The following is a 27,100-nucleotide window of genomic DNA, read 5'->3' on the forward strand; positions in this document are numbered from 1 at the left end:
GTGACCACTTGGGTGACAGTGCCTTCACCTTCCCACATCCTAACTCCTCCCCATATGTTTTAAATTTTCTAATAAAGGTTGGATTCACAAAAGGCTTGGCATCCCCACCCTCAAAATTGTGTGGCCCTCAGGCATGCTATCTACCTTCCTTAAAGTTCTCTGATGGTTTTTAGCTGAAGTGCATCCCATGATCATTAAAAAAAGAGCCACAAGAGCTGACCCAGTCATAAATAGGGGCTCCGGGGGAGAAATGCATTAGAGCCCCCAATGAGTGGTGTGTGCACAGGCGAGCACCATAGGCATTCCTAACCGAGGGCATTACCATCAGTAGCCTAGGGACCGACAGAATAGCCTTCTGAATTGAGAGGACTGGAATGGGGCATCACAGATGAGTTACACAGGGAGAAATCTGAACTTAACTAACACCGTATTTTCAGTTTACTCCAGTGTTATCCTACTGCCCCCACCCTACCCCGGCCGATTGGAAGCCTGAAGAGGTGCCCACCTGTTCATCCCTTTTAGTGCCCTGGATATAGTTTCCATGTTTGCCCCCATTTTACAGATGAGGAAACTAAAGCTCAAAGAAGGGCTGAGTAGCCCAAGCGTACAACTCGGTAAAGGTAGAACTGGGATTTTCCTTTTTTTTTCTGGTTTGTCTTTGTTTGTTTGCTTATTGAAGTATAGTGAATTTACAACATTGTGTCAATTTCTGGTATATGACAAAGTGATTGAATATATATATTCTTTTCCATTATAGTTTATTACAGGTTATTGAATATAGTTCCCTATGCTATAAAGCAAGGCCTTGTTGTTTATCTATTTTATATATAGTAGCTTGTATCTGTTAATTTCAAACTCTTAATTTATCTCTACCCCCCATCCTCTTTCCCCTTTTGGTGACCAAAAGTTTTTATCTATCTGTGAGTTTGTTTCTGTTTTTTAAATAAATTCATTTGTATCATATTTTAGATTCCACATATAAGTGATATCATATGGTATTTGTCTTTCTCTTTTTGGCTTACTTCGTTTAGTGAGATAATCTCTAGGTCCATCCATGTGGCTGCAAATGGCATTATTCCATTCTTTTTGTATGGCTGAATAGTATTTCATTGTGTATATGTACCACATCTTCTTTATCCATTCATCTGTCTGAAGGACATTTAGGTTGCTTCCATGTCTTGACTATTGTAAATAGTGCTGCAATGAATATTGGGGTTCATGTATCTTTTTGAATTGGAGTTTTCTCTGGATTTACGCCCAGGAATGGCATTGCTGCATCATATGGCAATTCTAGTTTTAGTTTTTTAAGGAACCTCTATACTGTTTTCCATAGTGGCTGCACCAATTTACATTCAGGACTGAGATTTTCAAACCCAGTGGGTCTGACCCTAGAGTTCATGTTCCTTGCTAGGCTGCAGGATATTAATGAAAACAATCAGTGACTGAAAGAGTGATGGGAAGCAATCAGAAGACCTAATAAAAGGACTGAGATTATCTTCATGATCACATTTGGTGCCTTGATTGCTCAAGGAGGCTATGAGGCATGAGGTCCAGAAATCTGGAGTTTGGGGGTGATTATTTTTTTAAACCTTTTATTTTGCATTGGAGTATAGCCAATGTACTATACTGATGCTGAAGTTGAAGCTTCAGTATTTTGGTCACCTGATACGAACAGCTGACCCATTGGAAAAGTCCCTGGTGCTGGAAAAGATTGAGCAGAGAAGGAGAAGGCGTCAGAGGATGAGATGGCAGCATGGCATCACCAATGCAATGGACATGAACTTGGGCAAACTTCGGGAGATGGTAAGGCACAGGGAAGCCTGGTGTGCTGCAGTCAGTGGGGTAGCAAAGAGTCAGATAAGACTGGTCGGCTGAACAACAACAACACAGCCAATTAACAATGTTGTATAGTTTCAGGTGGACAGCAAAAGGACTCAGCCATCCGTATACATGTACCCATTCCCCCCGAAGCTTCCCTCCCAACCAGCTACTGTACATTGAGCGGAGTTCCCGGTGCTGTAAAGTAGGTCCTTGTTGGTTATGGGACGATTCTTTAGTGGCCATATTTCTCCCTTCCTGAAACTCCCACCTCCTCAAAAGGACATGCAAAACCCTCTGTGATCTATTTCCACTCCTCTTTTCTCTATAACACCAAGCGTGTTCCTACCACCTCACCACGCAACCCCCTATTCCCTCCATCTTTGCTTATTCATCTTAGTAATCCTTTCTTCTTCTGAGGCTGCCTCCCTGGAGAGGAACCTTCCAAGAATGTCTCTATCAGAAACATTTGTCCCTTCACCCAAGCAAGAACAGGCTATTTCTACCTCTACTGAAAACAGACTCTGTTCCTCTTAGTATGACTGTAAGTCGTTGGAGAGCCTGGCTCCCTCCCTAGACTGAGTTCCTCCCCAGACTGACGGTGTGGTTAGACTCTTAGCTCTACAGCCCCCTAGGGCATGACGAGGTGCCCTTGTCCCTCCACCTGCACCTCTGATATAACTCAATCTTGGTGCCCCATCCATATCCCCTCAATGTACTCCTCTGTTCCTAAAGGGTGCTCACTGCACTCCTGCAACTCTGCCCTGGGAGGTTGTTCTTTCTGACCTCATTCCCTCATACACTTGGCCCCTGTGTTAATGCTCCTGGGAGCAGCCCTCACCTAACCATTGATGGAGCTGGTAGATAGAAACCCAAGTCCTATCCCCTCATCAGGGACAGTTCTGATACATGTTCTATACTTTCTCCCAGAGCATCTGCAGAAAGACTGAGGATCAACAGTTGCACATTGGCCAGCCCCCAGGAGACACCAAGAGATGTTTCCTGGACTCTGCTGAATTGCAAACCCCTAGAATGAAGAAGTCAAGTGTCATTCATTAAAAGATCAAAGGTGATGAAATAATGCCATCTGCAGCACATGGATGGACCTATATGACATCCTTTATATGGGGAATCTAAAAAGAAATGATACAAATGAACTTATTTACAAAACAGAAATGGACGCACAGATTTAGAAAAGGAATTTATGATTGCGGGGAGGATGTAGGGAAGTGATAGTCAGGGAATTTGAGACTGACATGTACCTACTGCTATATTTAAATGGATAACCAACAAGGACCTACAGTATAGCCCAGGGAGCTCTGCTCAATGTTATGTGGCAGCCTGGATGGGAGGGGATTTGGAGGAGAATGGATACACATATATATATATGACTGAATCCTTTGCTGTCCGCCTGAAACTATCACAGAATTGTTAATCAGGTATAATCTTAATATGAAATAAAAGGTTAAAAAAAAAAAGATCAAAAGTGAGATGGTTTTTCCCAACTTCTAGGTCATCTGAACACTTTGGAGCTGAATTAATGTTGACTCAGTCAACATTAGTTGCTTACCAAGGAGATGGAGCCTGTGATGGACCCGGTAACCATCCTTCCTTGTTTCTGGACTGAGACCCCACAGGCAAGTGTATCTTCTTTGACGCTGGACAAATGTTGCTTCCTGTGCAATGCTCCGGTGGCTGAGCTCCACAGACCGATCATGCCACCCTGGGACACAGTCAGCAGTGTGGCCTGGGAAGCCAGCACTGCCATGCATACCCAGGGGTCAGAGGCATCCCCCAGGATATGGAAAATCAGCTCTGCAGTTTCCAGGTTCCAAGCACTGATCTAACAGAATGATGAAAAGACAGAGCCATGTCAGAGGGAGACCTAGACTGCAAGTTTGCCAGAGTCAAATGCAAGACCTGTTCTATTTTGGTCATTGTAATTAAAATCTTTTTATCTTTGTACAAATTTTAACGGTTCCTTTCCATTTATTTGTTTTTGTTCAGTTGCTCAAACGTGTCCGACTCTTTGCAACCCCATGGACTGCAGCACGCCAGGCTTCCCTGTCCTTCACAATCTCCCGGAGTTTGCTCAAACTCATGTCCATTGAATTGTGATGCCATCCATTTATAGTTATTACAAAATATTGACTATATTAAAACCTGCTCTTTTTTAGAGTTTATACATTTTATTGTCAACACTCCATCAGTTTAAAGAAAAAGGAGGGAAGGACTTCCCTGGAGGTACAGTGGATAAAAATCCACTTTCCAATGCAGAGAACATGGGTCCTATCCCACTAAGCCCGTGTACCACAACTACTGAGCCCATATGTTGAAATAACTAAAGCCCGCGTGCCTAAGCCTGTGCTCTGCAAAAGAGAAGTCACTGCAATGAGAAGCCCATGTACTGCAACAAAGAGTAGGTTCTGCAAAGCCTGGGCACAGCAATGAAGACCTACTGTAACCAAAAATAAGTAAATAAATTTAAAAAGAAGTAAACGGCAAAAATTTTTTAATTTAATTGAAAAGAAAAAAGGAGTGGGGAAGTGGAAGGGATCCTGGAATGGATTCTGGAATGGCAAAAGAACATTTGTGGAAAAACTGATAAAATCCAAATGAAGTGTGGAGTTGAATTGATGGTAATTGTCCATGTTAATGTTTAGCTTTGATGAATGTACACTTGTTATATAAGATGTTGGCATTGGAGAAAGCTGGAACAAGGCCATACAGGAACCCTCTCTACTATCTCTGTAGTTTTTCCACAAATCTAAAACTGCTGGGAGTTCCCTGGTGGCCCAGCAGTTAAGAATCCACCTTTCAATGCAGGGGACACAGGTTTGATCCCTGGTCAGGGAACTAAGATCCCATATGCCATGGGGCAACAAAGCCCATGTGTCTCAACTAGAGAGCCCACACGCTCTGGAACCCAGGCACCCAGCTAAAGAGAGGCCCGCAAGCCACAACACAAGATCCTGCAAGCTGCAACTAAGACCCAACACAACCAAAAACAAATAAATATATATTTTTTAGGGAAAAAAGGGGTATTACTTCTCAAATACATGCTTTTAAAAATAAATAAATAAAATTGCTCCAAAATACAGTTTTAAAAAATAGAAAAACAGTCATGCCACATGCATATATGTTCATTCCAAGTAATTACCGATGAATAATTAGAGAAGTTTCATCCTTAACCTTACCCCCTAAAGTACCTTTTCATCAAAAGTAATCATTTAAATAATTCTATTAATTCTACTTGTGGGATTTACACTAAAGGACTAGGAAAAGACACACAGAAAGATACATACATATGTAAATATATATAAGGAAAGTTACCTCAGCTATTTGAACATGTAAAGAACTGGAAGCAACCTATATGTCCAGTATTAAGGGATTAGTTAAATAAACTACAGCACAGCCATGCAATGCAATCCTATGAAATCACTAAACATGCTGATTTTGAAGAATTTTTAAGGTTGTGGACAAAGATCATTTTATAAAACTGTATATATGGTTTTATCCCCATTTTCTTTCATACACACATGCACATATATACACACATGCGCACCACAAAAAGCAAAATTATGATAATGGGGTTAGGTTTGAAGTTATGTATTATATATTATTTCTTTGCTGTATTTTCCCAACTTTTGCTGATAACATAGCTGATTTCTATAATCAGTTTTGAAAACAACCCACACCTCTGTAATAGTTAAGCCTACACTGTCCAATAAAAGTACAATGTAAGCCACACATGATTTTAAATTTTTTATAAGCCACATTTAAAAAGGTAAAAAAAAGAAACAAGAGATATCAATTTCAATGAAATACTTTTTTAACCCAATATATTCAAATGTTGTCATTTCAACATATAATCAATTCAAAATTATTGTTGAAATATTTTACATTATATTTTATGATACTGAGTCTTTGAAATCCAATGTGTGTTTTATGCTTACTGTGCCTGTATGCTCAGACGCTCAGTCACGTCTGACTCTGCAACCCCATGGACTGTAGCCCGCCAGGCTTCTCTGTCCATGGGATTCTCTCAGCAAGAATACTGGAGTGGGGTGTCATTTCCTCCTCCAGCCTATCTTCCTGATGTAGGAATTAAACCTCCCGCATTGGCTGGGGATTCTTTACCACCAGCGCCACCTGGGGAGCCCGTCGCGTACAGTTCAGTTCAGTCGCTCAGTCATGTCCGACTCTCTGTGACCCCACGGACTGCAGCTCGCCAGGCCTCCCTGTCCATCGCCAACTCCAGGAGTTTACTCAAACTCATGTCCATTGAGTCGGTGATGCCATCCAACCATCTCCTCTGTTGTCCCCTCTTCCTCCTGCCCCCAATCCCTCCTAGCATCAGGGTCTTTTCAAATGAGTCAGCTCTTCCCATCAGGTGGCCAGAGTATTGGAGTTTCAGCTTCAACATCAGTCCTTCCAATGAACATTCAGGACTGATTTCCTTTAGGATGGACTGGTTGGATATCCTTGCAGTCCAAGGGATTCTAAGAGTCTTCTCCAACACCACAGTTCAAAAGCATCAATTCTTCAGTGCTCAGCTTTCTTTATAGTTCAACTCTCACATCCATACATGATTACTGGAAAAACCATAGCCTTGACTAGATGGACTTGTGTTGACAAAGTAATGTCTCTGCTTTTTAATATGCTGTCTAGGTTGGTCATAACTTTTCTTCCAAGGAGTAAGCGTCTTTTAATTTCATGGCTGCAATCACCATCTGCAGTGATTTTGGAGCCCAAAAAAATAAAGTCAGCTGCTGTTTCCACTGTCTCCCCATCTATTTGCCATGAAGTGGTGGGACCAGATGCCATGATCTTAGTTTTCTGAATGTTGAATTTTAAGCCAACTTTTTCACTCTCCTCTTTCACTTTCATCAAGAGGCTCTTCAGTTCTTCTTAGCTTTCTGCCATAAGGGTGGTGTCATTTGCATATCTGAGGTTATTGATATTTCTCCCAGCAATCTTGATTCCAGCTTGTGCTTCTTCCAGCCCAGCATTTCTCCTGATGTACTCTGCATATAAGTTAAATAAGCAGGGTGACAATATACAGCCTTGACATACTCCTTTCCCAATTTGGAACCAGTCTGTTGTTTCATGTCCACTTATAACTGTTGCTTCCTGACCTGCATACAGATTTCTCAAGAGGCAGGTCATGTGGTCTGGTATTCCCATTTCTTTAAGAATTTTCCACTGTTTGTTGTGGTCCACACAGTCAAAGACTTTGGCATAGTCAATAAAGCAGAAATAGACGTTTTTCTGGAATTGTCTTGCTTTTTCGATGATCCAACGAATGTTGGCAATTTGATCTCTGATTCCTCTGCCTTTTCTAAATCCACCTTGAACATCTGGAAGTTCACGGTTCACGTACTGTTAAAGCCTGGCTTGGAGAATTTTGAGCATTATTTTACAAGCCTGTGAGATGAGTGCAATTGTGCAGTAGTTTGAGCATTCTTTGGCATTGCCTTTCTTTGGGATTGGAACGAAAATTGACCTTTTCCAGTCCTGTGGCCACTGCTGATTTTCCAAATTTGCTGGCATATTGAGTGCAGCACTTTCACAGCATCATCTTTTAGGATTTGAAATAGCTCAGCTGGAATTCATCACCTCCACTAGCTTTGTTCGTAGAGATGCTTCCTAAGGCCTACTTGACTGCGCATTCCAGGATGTCCGGCTCGAGGTTGGTGATTACACCATCATGATTATCTGAGTTGTGAAGATCTTTTTTGTATTGTTCTTCTGTGTATTTTTGCCACCTCTTCTTAATATCTTCTGCTTCTGTTATGTCCATACCATTTCTGTCCTCTATTGTGCCCATCTCTGCATGAAATGTTCCCTTGGTATCTCTAATTTCGTATCTCTAATTTGGACTCTAAGTGGACTGCCGCAGGAGCAGAGGCTCTGGGTGTAGTAGACCTGGGTAAGGCATAGGCCGTCCTCGAGGAGGTTGCCGTTAACCCACCATAGAGCCGCCAGAACTCACACAGGACTGGGAAGCAAACTCTTGGTGGTCACAAAGAGAGCCTTGTGCAACAGGATCAAGGAGAAAGGAGCAGTGACCCCACAAGAGACTGACCCAGACTTGGTCGTAAGTGCCCAGGAGTCTCCAGCAGAGGCATGGGTCAGCGGTGGCCTGCTGCAGGGCTGGAGGCACTGAGTGTAGCAGTGTATACATGGGATCTTTTGAAGGAGGTCGCCATGATCTTCATTACCTCCACCATAGTTTGGCCCCAGGTAAATAACAAGGAGGGAACACAGCCCCACCCAACAACAGAAAATTGGATTAAAGATTTACTGAACATGGCCCTGCCCATTAGAATAAGACCCAATTTCCCCCTCAATTGGTCTCTCCCATCAAGAAGCTTCCATAAGCCTCTTGCCCTTCTCCATCAGAGGGCAGACAGACTGAAAACCACAATCACAGGAAACTAACCAGTCTGATCACATGGACCACAGCCTTGTCTGACTCAATGAAACTATGAGCCATGCCGTGTAGGGCCACCCAAGACGGACGGGTCATGGTGGAGAGTTCTGACAAAATGTGGTCCACTGGAGAAGGGAATGAATAACCAACCACTTCAGTATTCTTGAGAACCCCATGAACAGTATGAAAAGGCAAAAAGGGTAGGACACTGAAAGATGAACTCCCCAGGTCATTAGGTGCCCAATATGCTACTGGAAATCAGTGGAGAAATAACTCCAGAAAGAATGCAAAGACAGAGCCAAAGCAAAAACAACACACTATTGTGGATGTGACTGGTGATGGAAGTAAAGTCCAATGCTTTAAAGAGCAATATTGTATAGGAACCTGGAATGTTAGGTCCATGAATCAAGGTAAATTGGAAGTGGTCAAACAGGAGATGGCAAGAGTGAACATTGACATTTTAGGAATCAGTGAACTAAAATGGACTGGAATGGGTGAATTTAACTCAGATGACCATTATATTTACTACTGTGGGCAAGAATCCCTTAGAAGAGATGGGGTAGCCATCATAGTCAACAAAAGAGTCTGAAATGCAGTACTTGGATGCAGTCTCAAAAATGACAGAATGATCTCTGTTCGTTTCCAAGGCAAACCATTCAATATCACAGTAATCCAAGTCTATGCCCCAACCAGTAATGCTGAAGAAGCTGAAGTTGAATGGTTCTTTGAAGACCTATAAGACCTTCTAAAACTAACACCCAAAAAAGATGTCCTTTTCTTTATAGGGGACTGGAATGCAAAAGTGGGAAGTCAAGAAACAGCTGGAGTAACAGGCAAATTTGGCCTTGGAGTACAGAATGAAGCAGGGCAAAGGATAATAGAGTTTTGCCAAGAGAACACACTGGTCATAGCAAACACCCTCTTTCAACAACACAAGAGAGGACTCTACACATGGACATCACCGGATGGTCAATACTGAAATCAGATTGATTATAGTCTTTGCAGCCAGAGATGGAGAAACACTACATAGTCAGTAAAAACAAGACTGGGAGCTGACTATGGCTCAGACCACAAACTCCTTATTGCCAAATTCAAACTTAAATGGAAGAAAGTAGGGAAAACCACTAGACCATTCAGGTATGACCTAAATCAAATCCCTATGATTATACAGTGGAAGTGAGAAATGTCTGATAGAGTGCCTGATGAACTATGGATGGAGTTTCATGACATTGTACAGGAGACAGGGATCAAGACCATCCCCAAGGAAAAAAAATTCAGAAAGGCAAAATGGTAGTCTGAGGAGGCCTTTGTGTACAGCACATCTCAATTTGGAATAGCCACATTTCAAGCACTCGATAGCAACATATAGCTGGTGGTCACCATATTGGACAGCATAGCTTATAAGCTACCAATATTACTTAATGTTAACAAGTACCAATTACTTTTATTGCTTTATTGTAGAACAATTAATAGCTGCTAATTATTTGATGCTTACTATGTACCAACAAACTGTGGAAAATTCTTAAAGAAATGGGAATACCAGACCACCTGACCTGCCTCCTGAGAAATCTGTATGCAGGTCAGGTTAGAACTGAACATAAATAACACAACATATCAAAGTTTGTAAGATGTAGGTAAAGCAGTACTCAGAGGGAAATTTATAGCGCTAAAAATGACTGTATTAAATACTATTAAAGGTCTCAAATCTTAAGGTCAGAAAGAACTATCAAGTTATCTAATCTTCAAAACTCTAAGTTTTGAAGTCCCTTATGGCGCCCTCTCAAGTGCTTGTGTACTTCTGTCTCATTTTGGGGAACACCTCCTTATAAACACAATATGCTATCTTTGAATGCTCTGGTCTCAGCCTTCCTTTGCAAACAGGGCAGGTATTTGTTACCTTTGAGCCTGAAGCTGAATACACAACCTTCTTTGCTTCATCCACATGAAGGCTCCAGGTCTGAGATTCAGTGGGATCTTTTGAACCTCCATCCCAAATGGTCAATTTCTCCTGGCCAGAGAGTAAGTCCCACAAGCGCAAGGTGTGGTCTTTCGAAGAAGAGATGGCAAGTGTCCCTTGGGCAAACACTTCCACACACCTCACCTCTCCTGCAACAGACCAGGGTGGAGGAGAGTATATTAGCTGGGAACATTTCGACCTTCCAACTACCAAGACATCTACCAGCTTGGAAATCCCTGGTTTACCAAAGAAGAGATGTATAGATTAGAACACGTCTGAATTACAAATAATGGAATGTGGGGGCTTTTCTGGTGGTCCAGAGGTTAAGGGTCTGCCTGCCAACGCAGGGGACACAGGTTTGATCCCTGGTCCAGGAGAATTCCACATGTCACAGAGCAACTAACCCTGTGAGTCACAACTACTGAAGCCTCACTCTAGAGCCCGTGAGCTGCAACTACGGAGTCCTGGCACCACAACCCCTGAAGCCTGTGAGCTTTCAGCCCGTGCTCTGCCCTAAGAGTAGCCCCCGCTCACCGCAATGAGAGAAAAAGCCCGTGCACCGATGAAGACCCAATACAGCCAAAAATAAATAAATACATAAGTGAAAACATCAAAACCATAATGGAATGTGGCAAAGCTAAACTGAATGAAACAACTGGTTGGGATTAAATCATTTGCCCAAGTGTTGACTCTCTAATAAACAGATCATTTAAATGTATAAAAGTTCATCATCTAGGGAGTGTTTAAAGTTAATAAACTAACAAAAAAACCAAAGTGAGATTATAGAAAATTTCATATTTGTGGAGAGATATTTTTCTAAGAAAAACATGAAATTTGGAAGACATAAAGGGGAAAAATTGACCGATTGGATTGCATAAAAGTGTAAAATTTCAGAAGGATAAACTTGAAAGATATCACACACTGGGAGACAATATTTGCAGTCTTTAACAGATAAGTGAAGACCCTCCCTGATAAACAGATAGTTCTTACAAATAAGCAAGAAAAATGCAAATAACTTACTCACAAACTGGACAAAGAATATAAACAAGAAATTTACAGAAACAGTACAAGTGGACAATAAGCATTTGAAAGTGATACTCAACCTTACTAGTAATCACAAAAATCCATCATGAAATACCAATAGTATTATTATCCATTGTACTGGCAAAAATTTCATGGATTGATTGCTGGAGTGCTGGCAGAGATACAAGAAATCAGTTATTTTTATACCTCACTAATAAGAGTATAAGTTTATAAAAAGTTGCAAAGATGTAAAACTTGGTGACATTTTTTTAAAGTTAAAATGTGCAACCTCTTGGTTTTGATAATATACTATAGTTATATAAGGCATTGCTAGTCTGGGAAGGTATATAAAATGTACATGAGAACTCTTTGTACTATTTCAACAACTTTTTCTGAGTCTACAGTTTTTTTAGTATAAAAAGCTAATAAAAAGAGAGAAAACATGAAAAGTGTTTTGATTTGACTAAGAAATCCCACTTCTGGAAATGGTGTCTTACAGAAGTAATAGCATAGGTGTGTGAAGATGGATAACGACTTTAATTGCAAGATTGTCCAAGTAAAACAAACAAACAAACAAAAATACTGGGGACTTTCCTGGTGGCCCAGTGGCTAAGACTCCAATCTCCCAAAACTGGGGGCTCGGGTTCAATCAATCCCTGGTCAGAGAATTAGACCCCACATGCTAAAAATCCCACCCAGTGCAGTCAGATAAATAAATGTATATGTTTAATGTTCAAAATGGATGGAGGGGGTACCCTGAGGTCACAGAAGCCATTCTAATCTTTATTAAAGAAAACACCCAAAGGGAGAAACATGTGCAGTCACACAGACTGAAGTCGATCAGATTTTGGGGTCTCTTTAAAGGGCTGATCCAGTCCCAAAACTTCAGGGTCCTGGTTAAACTGTCTCCAAAAGAGAACCTCGTTGTCAAGGTTTTTCTTGTTTAATCTTTCCTCTTTAACTGCAGCCTGAAAGAAGACAATTCTCTTTTTCCACTGGAAATATAAAACTGAAAAGCCCATTCTGGAACTCCCCTGGTGGTCCGTGGCTAAGACTCCTTGCTCCCAGTGCAGGGGGCCAGGATTCAATCCCTTGTCCAGGAACCAGATCCCACATGCTGCAATGAAGATCAAACATCTTGTGTGCCACAACTGAGACCTGACGCAGCAAAATAAATAAGTTAAAAAATAAATATTTAAAAAACTCAAAACTACCTATGAAAAGGGAGTTGGTTAAATAATATGTTGTGTGTTAATTGCTCAGTCACGTCTGACTTTTTGGGACCCCATGGACTGTAGCCCACCAGTCTCCTCAGTCCATGGAATTCTCCAGGCAAGAATACTGGAGTGGATAGTCATTCCCTTCTGCAGGAGATCTTCCCCACCCAGGGATCAAAGCCAGGTCTCCTGCACTGCAGGCAGATTCTTTGCCATCTGAGCCACCAGGGAAGCTCAAGTAATATGGTATACTCACGTAAAGAATATTATGCAGGAATTAAAAATAATAAGAAGGAAGGAGCTACATATATATGCCCTGGAGAAGGAAAAGGCAACCCACAACAGTATTCTTGCTGGGAAAATCCCATGGACAGAGGGGCCTGGTGGTCTACAGTCTATGGGGTTGCAAAGAGTTGGACATGACTGAAGCGACTGAGCGCGCGCACACACACACACACACACACACACACACACAGACATATGCACTGACCATAATAGTCATTCTTACTACAATAGCCAATATTTACTGAGTGCTTTGGAAGGACTGACGCTGAAGCTGCAACTCCAATACTTTGACCACCTCATGCGAAGAGTTGACTCATTGGACAAGACCCTGATGCTGGGAGGGATTGGGGGCAGGAGGAGAAGGGGATGACAGAGGATGAGATGGCTGAATGGCATCATCGACTCGATGGGCATGAGTTTGAGTAAACTCCGGGAGTTGGTGATAGATAGGGAGGCCTGGCATGCTGCAATTCATGGGGTCACAAAGAGTCGGACATGACTGAGTGACTGAACTGAACTGAATTGGAGTACATGCATTAAACTCCTTTAATCTCATAGCAACTCTTTGAGATATTATTATTATCCCATTGGGCTTCCCTTGTGACTCAGGTGGTAAAGAATCCACCTGCAATGCGAGAGACCCTGGTTCGATTCCTGGGTCAGGAAGATCCACTGGAGAAGGGAATGGCTACCCACTCCAGTATTCTGGCCTGGAGAATTCCATGGACTGTATAGTCCATGGGGTCAAAAAGAGTCGGGCATGACTGAGTGACTTTCATTTTCACATTGTATAGATGAGGAAACTGAGTCATAGCCCAGTATGGTAACTTATGCAAAGCCACATGGCTGATAAGTAACTGAGCCAGGATCTCAGCCAGGAGCCCAGACTCTCAATCTCTACAAAACATTGATACAATCTATTGGGCTTCCTTCGTGACTCAGATGGTAAAGAATCTGCCTGCAATGCAGGAGACCTGGGTTCAATCCCTGGGCCAGGAAGATTCCCCTGGAGAAGGGGATGGCAACCCACTCCAGTATTCTTGCCTGGAGAATTCCATGAACAGAGAAACCTGGTGGGCTACAGTCCATGGGGTTGCAAAGAGTCAGACATGACTGAGCGACTAACACACATCAGTTCAGTTCAGTTCAGTCGCTCAGTTGTGTCCGACTCTTTGTGACCCCATGAATTGCAGCACGCCAGGTCTCCCTGTCCATCACCAACTCCTTGAGTTTACTCAAACTCATGCCCATCGAGTCGGTGATGCCATCCAACCATCTCGTCCTCTGTCGTCCCCTTCTCCTCCTGCCCCCAATCCCTCCCAGCATCAGGATCTTTTCCAATGAGTCAACTCTTCACATGAGGTGGCCAAAGTGTTGGAGTTTCAGCTTCAGCATTAGTCCTTCCAATGAACACCCAGGACTTATCTCCTTTAGGATGGACTGGTTGGATCTCCTTGCAGTTCAAGGGACTCTCAAGAATCTTCTCCAACACCATAGCTCAAAAGCATCAATTTTTCGGCGCTCAGCTTTCTTCACAGTTGTACCCTCACATCCATACATGACCACTGGAAAAACCATAGCCTTGACGAGATGGACCTTTGTTGGCAAAGTAATGTCTCTGCTTTTTAATATGCTATCTAGGTTGGTCATAACTTTCCTTCCAAGGAGTAAGTGTCTTTTAATTTCATGGCCGCCGTCAGCATCTGCAGTGATTTTGGAGCCCCAAAAAATAAAGTCTGACACTGTTTCCACTGTCTCCCCATCTGTTTCCCATGAGGTGATGGGACCAGATGCCATGATCTTGTTTTTCTGAACTAACACATACATTGTGACAAAAGCCAGCTGCAGTCCAGTGTATAAAGCAGCATGATGTGATTTTTGAGAAGAGCTCAAAAGACAGAGCTATGTCTGCATAAGCCTAGAGAAAAAATTGCTTATGGCATATAACAGACTGTGTGCACTGGTGTCACTTCTGGGGGAACATTGAAATATCAAGGGAGAGTAAAGGAAGGGAATTTTGTTTTAGAATTCACATGACACCAGTATTTGGAGTGATTTTAATTTCTTGAGATTGGGGTATTTTTGAACCAAAATTTTTATGAATGATAACACTTTATAATACTTCCCATACACAGGCCATTATATCGCTGTTAAAATGAATTAGAGGACCTCTTTGGTTGTCTAGTGGTTAAGAATTCACCTGCCAATGCAGAAAACATGAGTTCAGTCCCTGGTCCAGGAAGATTCCACATGTCCCAGTGCAGCTGAGCCCACACGTCACAGCTATTAAAGCCCTCACATCCTAGAACCTGTGCTCTGCCACAAGAGATGCCACCACGGTGAAGAGCCTGTGTATCGCAATGCAGATTAGTCCCTGCTTGCCACAGCTGGAGAAAGCCCACGAGCAGCAACAATGACCCAACACAGCCAAAAATAAAATAAATAAAAATGAACTAGAGATACATACATGATACGGAAAGAGGAAAAAAAAAAAACAACGCAGGTTGCACAAGTTTGTATGTCTATATATAACCATACATATCACACAGATAGAATAACCAAGAGAGAAAAGAATAGAGTGTTGTGAAATATTTAGAAAATGATGAGTTTTAAGCATTTATTACCTTGTTTCAGTAGAATTGATTGTCTGTTTCTATAATGTGATGTTTAAGAATGGCTGTTTGAACATAGAGAACAGACTGCCAAGGAAGAAAAGGAGTAGGGAAGGAATGGACTTGGAGTTTGGGATTAGTAGATGCAAACTATTACATTCAGAATGGATAAACAACAAGGTCCTACTGTAGAGCACATGAAATGATTTTCAACTTCCTGGGAAAAACCATAATGGAAAAGAATATAAAAAAGAAGGCATATATGTGTATGACTGAGTCACTCTGCCGTACAGCAGAAATTAACACATCTTTGTAAATCAACTAGACTTCAATAAAAATGTTTTTAAAGAAAAACAATGACTGTGTTTGACAATCACCTCACCAAATTCTTGAAAATTTCACAGTTGACTCTCAGAAGCCAGTACAAAAGACCTCTAGCACCCTACCATGTGATGGGAAACTTTTGCTTTTCCTATTACACAGGTCTACAGTGTTTTCAGGGCTTTCCTGGTGGCTCAGACGGTAAAGAATCTGCCTGCAACGCAGGAGACCCAGGTTCGATCCCTGCGTCGGGAAGATACTCTGGAAAACAGAATGGCAACCCACTCCAGTATTCTTTCCTGGAGAAATCTATGAACAGAAGAGCCTCGTGGGGCTACAGTCCATGGGGTCACAAAGAGTTGGACACGACTGAGTAACTAACACACACACACATACAGTGTTTTCAGTTTTTTAAGTAAATTGATCACTGACTTTTTCTGATTACAGATAATAAGAGTTTGAAGACTTTAAAAAATGAATCAAGGTCACCATGAGTCAGATATTGTACAGAGACTGAATCATCCTCTGGGAAAATAGCCATCCTGATGAAAATAATAAAATAAAGAGACTCATTTGTCAATACTCTGTCAGTACCTACTCCGCTGCAAACCCTTAGCCAAAAAGAATAAAATTAAAGTATCTAATGCTGGGAACTTTGGGGTTAGGGAGTGTTTTAATCTATTGCAGCCTGTTTGGAAAGCAATATGATGACACTTCTCAAAACCTATAGGAATGTTCATACCTTCCAAGTCAAGAGTCCACTCACTGGAAATAAAACAGATTCATCCCAGTATTATCCAAAGAGCAGATAACTAGAAATAGCCTAAATAGCCACAAAATGTTTAAATAATTTAAAAAATTTAATAAATTCTGGAACATGATCTATTAAGACAAATGAAATATTTTTAGTGCATTTAAACATTATAAAGATGAAGATACAATGAATCAGAGTAGTATTATTCACAACAGCCCCAAATTGGGAACAATGCAAATGTCCTTCAAGTGATGAATGGTTGAAAACCTGTTGCTTGCATACAAGGGAATATGATTCAGCAATGCAAACGAACCAACTATCTATACTTGTAACAATACAAATGAACTGCAAAGGTATTATGTGGAGTGAAAGAAAGCTGATGCAAAAGATCACAGAGTATACAATTTCATTTATATGAAATGTCCAAAAAGCACAAATCTATAGACTCAGAAAGCACATCAGTGTTTGCCATGGGGCTGGAGTGCCCACTCACACTGTGTGTGTATGTCACTCGATCAGTTGTGTCCGACTCTCTGCGACCCCGTGGACTGTAGCCCCACCAGGCCTCTCTGTCCATGGGATTCTACTGGAGTGGGGTGCCATTCCCTTCTCCAGGGGATCTTCCTGACCCAGGGATCAAGCCCAGGTCTCCTGCATTGCAGGCAGATTCTTTACCCTTTGAGCCACCAGGGAATTGCCCACTCACAGAGGTGAGCTAAATAAGCAGCTATTGTTTGAAGCTACTGTGTTTGGGGTGATTTTGACTTCACATTTTTCTTTTTCATACTCTTTCCCATTATGGTTTATCACAGGACATTAAATATACTTCCTATGCTATACAATAGAACCTTGTTGTTTTTCTGTACATACAAGTTTGCATCTCCTCACCCCAAACTCCCATCCATCCCTTTCCCAACCCCCCACCCTTGGCAATCACAAGTCTGTTCTCTTTGTCTGTGAGTCTGTTTCTGTTTGGTAGATAAGTTCATTTATATCATATTTTAGATTCTACATATGAGTGACATCACATGGAATTTTTCTTTTTCTGACTCACTAGTGTGATAATCTCTAGGTCCATCTGTGTAGCTGCAAATGGCATTATTTCATTCTTTTTATGGCTAATATTCATATATATTATATATATATATATATATATATATCACGTCTTTATCTATTAATCCATTGATGGTTGCTTCCAAGTCTTGGCTATTTTAAATACTGCTGCTATGAACATAGGGAGGCAGGTATCTTTTCAAATTATGGTACAAATATATGCCCAGGTATAGGATTGCTGGATCATACGGCAACAATCTTCAGTTTTTTGGGGAACTTCCATACTATTCTCCATAGTGGCTGTTCTGACCTGCATTCTTGTTTGGGGTGTTTTGTTACACAGCTATAGCTAACTGATACAGGAACAAAGACCACAGTTTTGATACAGAGAAGTGAATTGGTGGTAAATGGACCCTGGCGACTGACTGATCACTGTAGGACTTTCGGAGGAGCCTGATCACCAACCCCATTTTCCAAGCCTCACCTGTGTGTCCAGGTAGGATGTGGATCACCTGCTGTTCCTCCATGTCCCACACAGCCACCATGCCCTCCTGGGTGCCAACCAGAAGCAGCTTCTCTTCCGGGCTCCACGCCATGGCAGTGATGCCTGCAGCCACACAGAAACGAGAGCTCATGGGTCTGAGAACTCAGCCACGAAATACTCCCCCACTTCACAGATAAGGAAATTGAGGCACAGAGTCAGTTCCTTGTCCAGAGTCACACATCTAGAAGTGGCAGAGCTGGGATTCCAAAGGCAGCACTGTCAGATGCCAGATGCAGACTCTGAGCTGTACTGTTTATGCTGCTCTGAGGCAAGAAGATGGACTAAACCACTGTCCAGTCATAAGTGTCTCTAGTTCAGCGATTCCTACCCAGGGGTGATTCTGCCCCACACGCCCAAAGCACACTGGGAAATGTCTAGAGACATTTCTTGTTGTTACAACTGGGATGCTCATGTGTTCAGACACTCAGTTGTGTCCGACCCTGTCCCCATAGACTAGCCCACCAGGCTCCTCTGTCCATGGGATTTTCTAGGCAGGAATACTGGAGTGGGTTACCATTCCCTTTCCCAGGGGATCTTCCCAACCCAGGGGTCAAACCCGCATCTCTTGTGTCTCCTGTATTGGCAGGCGGGTTCTCTACTGCTGAGCCACCAGGAAAGTCAAGATGGTGAGGAGGTGTTAAAGTCAGAGCCAGTCCAGGTGTGAGAATCCAGGATTGTGTTTCCACTTCATTGGGACAGGATATGAGGAGGTGGGGTTTTTCTTTTCTTTCCTTCCTTTTTTTAAAAAAAAATTGTGATCACTCACTCACTGTGTGATCTTGGAAATGTGAACTCAAATTTTTCAACTTAAAAAAGGAAGAAACTGGGAATTCCCTGGGGACCCAGTGGTTAGGACTCTACACTTTCATTGCCGAGGATGCAGGTTCAAACCCTGGTTAGGAAACTAAGATCCTACAAGCCACATGGTACGTCCATAAATAAATTAAAATGAAGAAACTGAAGCCCAGAGTGGTTAGGAAGTTTCTCAACCTCAACATGTCGTGTGTGTGTATGTGTTAAATTGCTTCAGTTGTGTCCGACTCTCTGTGACTCTGTGGGCTATAACCCATCAGGCTTCTCTGTCCGTGGGATTCTTCAGGCAAGAATCCTGGAGTGGATTGCCATGTTCTCCTCCAGGGGGATCTTCCCGACCCAGGGATCAAACCCATGTTTCTTATGTCTCCTGCATTGGCAGGCAGATTCTTTACCATCAGCACCACCTGGCAACATGACTAGAGCTCATGCAACTGGCACACGGGGTCTAAAACACAAAACATTTACTGAGATGAGAAAAACCAAAAAACTTCTGAGTTGTGACTGCCTTTCCCTATGCTTTGACAGACATCACCAATCAATCACCACACTCTGTGATCTGCCCCACCCTCAACAGTGGCCCTTCTATTGATATCATGCTTCTTTTAGTAATAAAATCCACAGCCCACAGGTTTCATTGAGTATGTAGTTACCCAGACTAAAACCATATTTCCCAGGCTCCCTTTTAGTCAAAGATGGCCATGTTCTCACAGTGAAACAGGAGCAAAAGTGGTAAGTTCTGCTTCAAGGCTGTGTCCTTGAAGGGAAGGGGATGGCCATCTACTTCTTCCCTCTTCCCCTGGCTGGAATTCCACTGTGATGGTAAGGGCTGGAGCAGCTATTTGGGGCCATTAAATGGAAACCTCACATTGAAAATGGCAGAGCAAGGAGTTTGAAAATGTCTGAGTCCCTGACAACCTGGAGACACCATATTACCATTGTTTATGCCTGGACCATTGTGTGTGAGAGAAAGGAAGTTTTTTATTTTAGCCATTGCTATGTTGGCTTTTGTTACAGAGTCAGTATCATAATAAACGTACATTCTTTCCTGTGAAACTAGATTCAGTCTCAGAATCCTTCTCAACACAGTATTATAGTAGCTGTCCCTAATCCATTTTTCCCATGCATTGTATCAAGTGTCTCTTAGAATTTCTATTTTTGAAGCTCTGTGCCTTGAGAGTGTAGCTTTCCCTACAAGAGCCTGTGGCACAGAAAACACACAAGTTGTAGTGGCTGGCATTTGAACAACAAGGTATTTGTATTCAGTAGCCTCATGATTAATGTGAGACTGTGAGTGGGCAGGTGAAAGGATGGATGAGTGGTGGTGGGCTGGTGGGTAATCGGACAGGTAGATGACTGGGTGGATGAGGGGGTTAGTGAATGGATGGGTACTAGAAGGGCAGATGAATCTGATAGATTTGGTGGGTGAGTTGATGAATGGCTGAGTGTCTGGATGGGAGGAGGGGTATGTGAGCGGATAGAAGGTGGCAATTTGGGGAAAATGGAAGGTAAGTGGTGTGGACAGAATGGTGAAAAGAAGGATGACCATTGGAAATATCGACAACTGATGGTGGATGGATGGGTGGATGGGTGGGAAGGAAAGAAGGAAGGAAGCAGGGAAGGAAGGATGGGAGGACAAACAGATGGATAGATGAAAGGAAGGAAGGGTGGATGGAGGGATGGATGGATGAATGGAAAGAGAGATGGATAGCTGAGTGGTTAGAAGGAAGGAAGAGAGGGAGGGAGTTTGGATGGACGGAAAGGCAGACAGATGGAAGGAAGAGAAGGGAGGATGGGTGGATGGATGGAAAGATGGGTGACAAATGGATGGAGAGAATGAAATCCTCTCATCCTCTGACATTCTGGTGTCCCATGGAGAACCTATAAGTCCCACCAGCCTTTCAGGGGCCAGTCAGGAGCCAGCCTTTAGTTTCCACACTTACTGGCATGAGGCTGTAAAATCACAGATGCCATGGTAAGATGGGCACCGAACTCTTAGTGACGAGACCCCAGAGGCAGTCAGCATCCGCTTGCTCTGGGCTCATTAGCAGTATTTACACTAGTCATCTACAGTCCCTGGGGGACAGATGGAGTCAAGTCAGCATGAGACAGCAGGGCCAGGCCCAGCTGGCACCCTTGGGGTGCCAACTGGCAGAGGGGAGCCTCAGAGAGCAGCCACTGCCCCAGGCAGACAGGGACTGTGCTGGGGAGACCCACCTTTGTGACAGCCGGTGAGGGCTGCCCGGAGGGGCCCCCCAGGGGGCTGGAGGAATCCTCCGAGGGGCACCAGCACAGCATGAGGGCACAGCCGGAACCAGCTCTGCGCCTGTTGGCACAACTGTCCCACCAGCCTGGGATGCGAAGCGGTGAAGAAGTGGAGTCTGGCCAGGAGTTCCGTGTACAGGACGCTTCTCTCTGCAACAGAGGGGGTGCTGGTTAAGGGGAGGGACACTGCTTCCCCAGGCGGAGCCCTCCCCGCTTCTGCCTCCTTTTCTGTTCTCTCCACCCACTCGCCCCTACTTCAAGTGCACCAAGTGGATCCCCACCTCCTACCCTAGACCTTGGGTTTCCTGAAAAGAAAGACAATGCCTGTCTTGTTCATGGCTATGGTCTGAATGCCAAGTGTGTTAGTCACTCAGTCGTGTCCTACTCTTTGTGACCCCATGGGAGCTCCTTGGAATTCTCCAAGTAAGAATACTGGAGTGGGTTGCCATTCCCTTCTTCAGGGGATCTTCCTGACCCAGGGATTGAACCCCGGCTCCTACATTGCAGGCAGATTCTTTACCATCTGAGCCAACAGGGAAACCCAGGCACCCAACCAATGCTTAGGATCATTTCACCAGCAGTTCATGGTTACTGAGTGGGTTAGTGTCCTGTGGCTGCTGTAAACAAGACGACTTGGGGGGCTTCAAGCAACAGAACCTTCTTCTCTCACAGTTCTGGGGGCCAGAAGTCTGAAATCAAGGTGTGGGCAAGGCTGCACGCCCTCCAGGGGTTTTGGGGGAGCATCCTTCCCTGCCTCTTTCAGCTTCTGGGGACTCCAGGCATCTTTGGCTTATGGCCACATCACTTTAATTTCCTTTTAAAAAAAATTATTATTTAACATATTTATTTCTTTATTTTGGCTGCATTGGGTCTTGGCTGCTGTGGGCGTTTTCTAGTTGCAGCAAACAGGGGCGACTCTTTGTTGCAGTGCACGGGCTTCTCCTGGGGGTGGTTCTCTTGCGGCAGAGCAGCCTCCAGGTGCCAGGGCTATGGAAGTTGTGGTTCGTGGGGTTAGTTGCTCTGTGGCATGTGGGATCTTCCCCAACCAAGGACTGAACCCATGTGCCCTGCATTGGAAGGAGGATTCTTATCCACTGTACTACCAGGGAAGTCCTCAATTTCTCTTTTTTTTTTTTTAAATTTTTAATGCAATTTTAAAAGGTTACACTCTATCTACAGTGATTACAAGACATTGGCTATATTACCCATGTTGTACAATACATCCCTGTAGTCTATCTTACTCCCTCACTCCTATTTTGCCCCCTCCATTCCCTCTAGGGCTTTCCTAGTGACTCAACTGGTAAAGAATCTGCATGCAATGCAGGAGATCTGTGTTTGATCCCTGGGGTGGGAGGATCCCCTGGAGAAGGGAACGGCTACTGGAGAATACCACTCCAGTATTCTGGCCTGGAGAATTCCACGGACTGTATAGTCCTTGGGGTCGCAAAGACTCGGACGTGGCTGTGTGACTTTCACTTCACCATTCCCTCGCCCACTGGTAACCACTAGCTTATTCTTGTGAGTATGTTCCTTTTTTATTATATTCACTAGTTTTTTCTATTTTTTAGATTCCACATATGTGATATCATACAGTATTTGTCTTTCTCTGTCTGGTTTATTTCGTTTGGCAGAATCCCCTATAAGTCCATCCATGTTGCTGCAAATGGCAAATTTTCATTCTTTTTTATGACTGAGCAGTAATCCATTGAATATATGTACCAAATCTTCTTTATTCATTCATCTGTCCAGACATTTTAGATTTCTTTCATATCTGGGCAATTGTAAATAATGCTGCTATGATCACTGGGGCTCATGTATCTTTTAGTGTTTTTGTTTTGTTTTGTTTACCCTGGAATGGAATTACTGGGTCAGAAGGTAGTTCTGTTTTTTAGTTTTCTTGAGAAACCTCCATACTGTTTTCCACAGTGGCTGCACCAATTAATATTCCCACCAACAGCGTGTATGGCATCAACCCAATTTCTGCCTCTGTCTTGACATGGCCTTCTCATCATAGTGTCTCTGCATTTCCCCTTTTTTTTTTTTTAGTTTCAAATCTCATTCTGCCTTCTTATAAGGACATTTGTGATTGCATTTTGGGCCTGATCAGAGGATCCAAGATAAACTCTCCGTCCTAAGAACCTTAATCACATTGTCTTTCGCCATATAAAGTAATAGTCATAGATTCTAGGGATTAGAGAAGGAAATGGCAGCCCACTCCAGTACTCTTGCCTGGAGAATCTCATGGACAGAGGAGCCTGGCGGGCTATAGTCCCTAGGGTCGCCAAGAGTCAAATATGACTTAGCGACAACCACCGGGGATTAAGAAGTAACTGTCTTGGGACATCCCTAGTGGTCTAGTGGTTAAGAGTCTGCAATGAACAGGACAGAACAGGGGTTCCATCTCTGGTTGGGGAACTCAGATCCCACATGCCTCAAAGCAACTAAGCCCATGTACTGCAACTACTGAGCTCTCCCGGCTAGAGCCCAAACACCAGAACCAGAGAGCCTGTGTGTGGCAGCTCCTGACTGCATGCCAGTTAGAGAGCCCACATACGGCGACGAGAAAAGCCCATGTGCAGCAACCAAGACCTGATGTAGCCAAATAAGTAAATATATTTTTTTAAAGTAACTATATCTTGGGGAGGAGGCAGTTTAGATGTATCATCACTATCACCCCAAGTGTATAACGCGGAAAACTGAGACATGGTGAGGTTCAGAAGCAGCAACCCACTTCAGTATTCTTGCCTGGAGAATCCCCATGGCCAGAGGAGCCTGCTGGGCTACAGCTGATGGGGCCGCAAAAGAGCTGGGCTGAAGCAATTTAGCACACACGCAACTTACACAAGGTCACACGAACTGTGGGGCCTGGGGCAAGCGTGGCCCTGCCCTGTGCCTGGGTTGGCTGGTGGGTGAAATCGGGTAAGGCCAGGAACAGGAGCAAGTGCCCCACTCACCTCGGGTGTAGATGTTAAAGTGGTGCTAACAAACTTAACTGTCAAGATAAACACTATTTTAATGCAGTGTTGTTGTTTTTTTTAAGAAAATCAAAAGCATGCTCCCAGGTCCATGATGAACAAAATATCAGTCTTTTAAATAAAAACAAACAGGAATGGCACCATGCCAAGTCATCCTGGAGCCTGAGGCAACGGGAAAAATCCATAATACGGACAGGTTTCTAGGAGCTAGCTTGCTGGAAAGGACTGGAATGTTGTGAGAGGGCCTGGTTGCTCAGCCGCACCATCTGGTGGCGACATTTCTCTCTGCACCTTCTCCTTGCGCTGGGCAGCCACAGGCTGTCAGTCAAGGAGCGCTGCAAAGAACATACTGTGGTTTGGGCTTTGAAATCTTTTCTTAAACTGGCCCAAGGCTATGTTCCTGGGAAATCACTCCCTTCGAGGTTTAAATCCACTGGTGAACATGAATGCAAGAGGAAGGCAAAATTATCATCCACTTGGGTGGGACCCTAGACACCACTTTAGCGCCATCCAACATTTTGCAGATGACGAAAGCAGAGGCTCGGGGCAGAAATGGCTCCTCCACGGCCATTCAGGTCAACAATCTCAGTGCTGTCACATGACTATAAAAGGCTCCTCGGAAGGCGCCATGGGGACAGGCTCTGCATGAATTGACTTGCAAACTTCTCCCAGCAGCCCTAGGTGGGAGGGTTCACCAACACACCCATTTTGCAGATGGGAAAACTGAAGACCTCAAGGCAGGGGGAGGGGTGAGAGTGGGGGAGGTGACAAGGCAGAAAGGGACTTGAAGATCACACGGCCAGTAAACGCCAGAGCCCAGCTTTAAATCAGCACGGTGGGACCAATATCCATGCACTTGGACTGATCTGTGTGATAGGGGTGGGCATTTGGCAGGCAGCAGGGGCAGACAGACTCTTACCTGGAGAATCCCACGGACAGAGGAGCCTGGCGGGCTACAGCCCATAGGGGTGCAAAGAGTCAGACATGAATGAAGCAACTTAGCATAGCAGAGGGGCAGATAGATGATGCAAAAGAGAGTCAGAGAAAATAATAACTAAAGAGTTCAGATATGTGGAAGCAGCATGTAGCAATGGAATATGCAGGAGTGCGGGGGGCCAGGGGTGTCCAGCCTCAGTGATAGCCTTCTCAGACAAGCAGCAGTTGTCAGGTATGAATGAACCATGGAAGGAATATGGGAATTAAGCATCCTTATAAAATCACTTATAAAAACCCTCAAATCAAAACCGACTGGGGTGGGAATTCCCTGATGGTCCAGTGGTTAGGACTTGGGCGCTTTCAGTGCCGGGGTCCAGGTATCTGTGGTTGGGGAACCAAGATCCCACAAACTATGCAGTGTGGCCAGACAAAAACAAACAAAAAATCCAGTTGGGAAATGTATGATAAAAACCATCATGGGGGCTTCCCTGGTGGTCCCGGGGTTAAGAATCCTGCTTGCAATGCACAGGACAGGACTCAGGTTCAACCCCTGGTTGGGGACATAAGATCCCACACACCATCAGGCAGCTAAGCCCACGGGCCACAACTACTGAACCTCTGCAATGCAACTAGAGAGAAGCCCTCGAGCCTCAGCAAAGATCCTGAGTGCCACAAATAAGACTGAACGCAGCAGGGGAAAGAAAAAAAAATCCTGGCCACTTCACACTCAACAGGATGTCTTTTTTTTTTTTTTTAATCAAAAAATAACAAGTGTTGTAGAGGATATAGAGAAACTAGCACCTTTATGTGCTATTGGTAGGAATGTAAAATGGCACAGCCATTATGGGAAAAGATCTGGCAGTTCCTCAGAAATTAAACACAAAATTACCAAATGACTGAGCAATTCCACATCCAGGTATATATCCAAAAGAACTGAAAGCAGGGTTTCAAGGAGATATTTGTACCCCCATAGTCACAGCAATGACAGAGGATGAGATGGTTGGATGGTGTCACTGACTCGATGGATATGAGTTTGAGCAAACCCCGGGAGATGGTGGTGGACAGGGGAGCCTGGCGTGCTGCAGTCCACGGGATCACAAAGTTGGACAGGACTGGGTGACTGAACTGAACGGAACTGAAGTTCACAGCAGCCTTACTTTCAATCGACAAAAGGTAGAAACAACTCGAGTCCATTGAAGAGTTAATGGATGATCAAAGTACAGTCCATCTACACAATGGAACGCAAGAGACGCAGGTTGGATCCCTAGGTCAGGAAGATCCCCCTGGAGGAGGGCATGGCAACCCACTCCAGTGTTCTCGCCTGGAGAATCCCATGGACAGAGGAGCCTGGCGGGCTACAGTCTATAGGGTCACAAAGACTTGGACACAACTGAAGTGACTTAGCACACACGCACACACAATGGAACAATATTCGGCCTTAAAAAGGAAGGATATTCTGACATGGATGCATTGAGGACTTTATGTTAAGTGACATAAGTCACAAAAAGGACAACTATTGCATGAGCCCACTTACATGGAGTCCTAGAATGGTCAAATTCCTAGAGATAGAAAGTAGAAGGGTGAGTGCCAGGGGCTTAGGGAGGGGGAAAAAGGAGTGAGTGTTTAATGAGGACGGAGGTTCAGTTTGAGAGGACGAACAAATTACGGAGATGAATGGGGTTGATGGTTGTGCAACGGCGTGAATGGACTTAATGCTGCTGACCTGGACAATTAAAATGGTTCATTTTATGTTATGGGCATTTTGCCACACTTTTAAAAAAGTACAAACAAACGAAATTCCATCCTGGACAGAGTATCACCTGAGGACACAAGAGATCCTTCAAACTCTAGGCCAGAGCGTGCGCTAAGAACAGTTTTTGTAAACCCATCGATGTTTTTAAATTGACATTTGTAATTAGTGGGATGACAGGAAATACCAACTTTGAACCCTAACTGAGCCCTAAATGTTATCTGCCTGATCAAGAATTCCCCTTCTTTCTCATGAACAGACCTAACTTACGGAAAGTTGGGCTCGGTTATTATCATTCTATGAGTTTCACCAATTAGAAAAAAAAAATCTGTGGGAACATG

At 43.7% G+C, this 27,100-nt stretch overlaps 1 protein-coding gene across 1 annotated transcript in view; it reads right to left on the reverse strand.

The window, feature by feature from the left end:
• NWD1 (NACHT and WD repeat domain containing 1) overlaps positions 1–27,100 on the reverse strand; it is a 52,386-nt gene that overhangs the window by 13,494 nt on the left and 11,792 nt on the right. The window contains exons 6-9 of the mRNA XM_065931894.1: positions 21,051–21,248; positions 17,961–18,083; positions 10,152–10,360; positions 3,389–3,661 (exon numbers count right to left, since the gene is read on the reverse strand). Of these exons, the coding sequence (XP_065787966.1) occupies positions 3,389–3,661; positions 10,152–10,360; positions 17,961–18,083; positions 21,051–21,248 (803 nt within the window). The remainder of the gene's footprint in view (positions 1–3,388; positions 3,662–10,151; positions 10,361–17,960; positions 18,084–21,050; positions 21,249–27,100) is intronic.

Source organism: Muntiacus reevesi, chromosome 1, assembly GCF_963930625.1.
Source record: "Muntiacus reevesi chromosome 1, mMunRee1.1, whole genome shotgun sequence".
NCBI classification, from domain to species: Eukaryota; Metazoa; Chordata; class Mammalia; order Artiodactyla; family Cervidae; genus Muntiacus; species Muntiacus reevesi.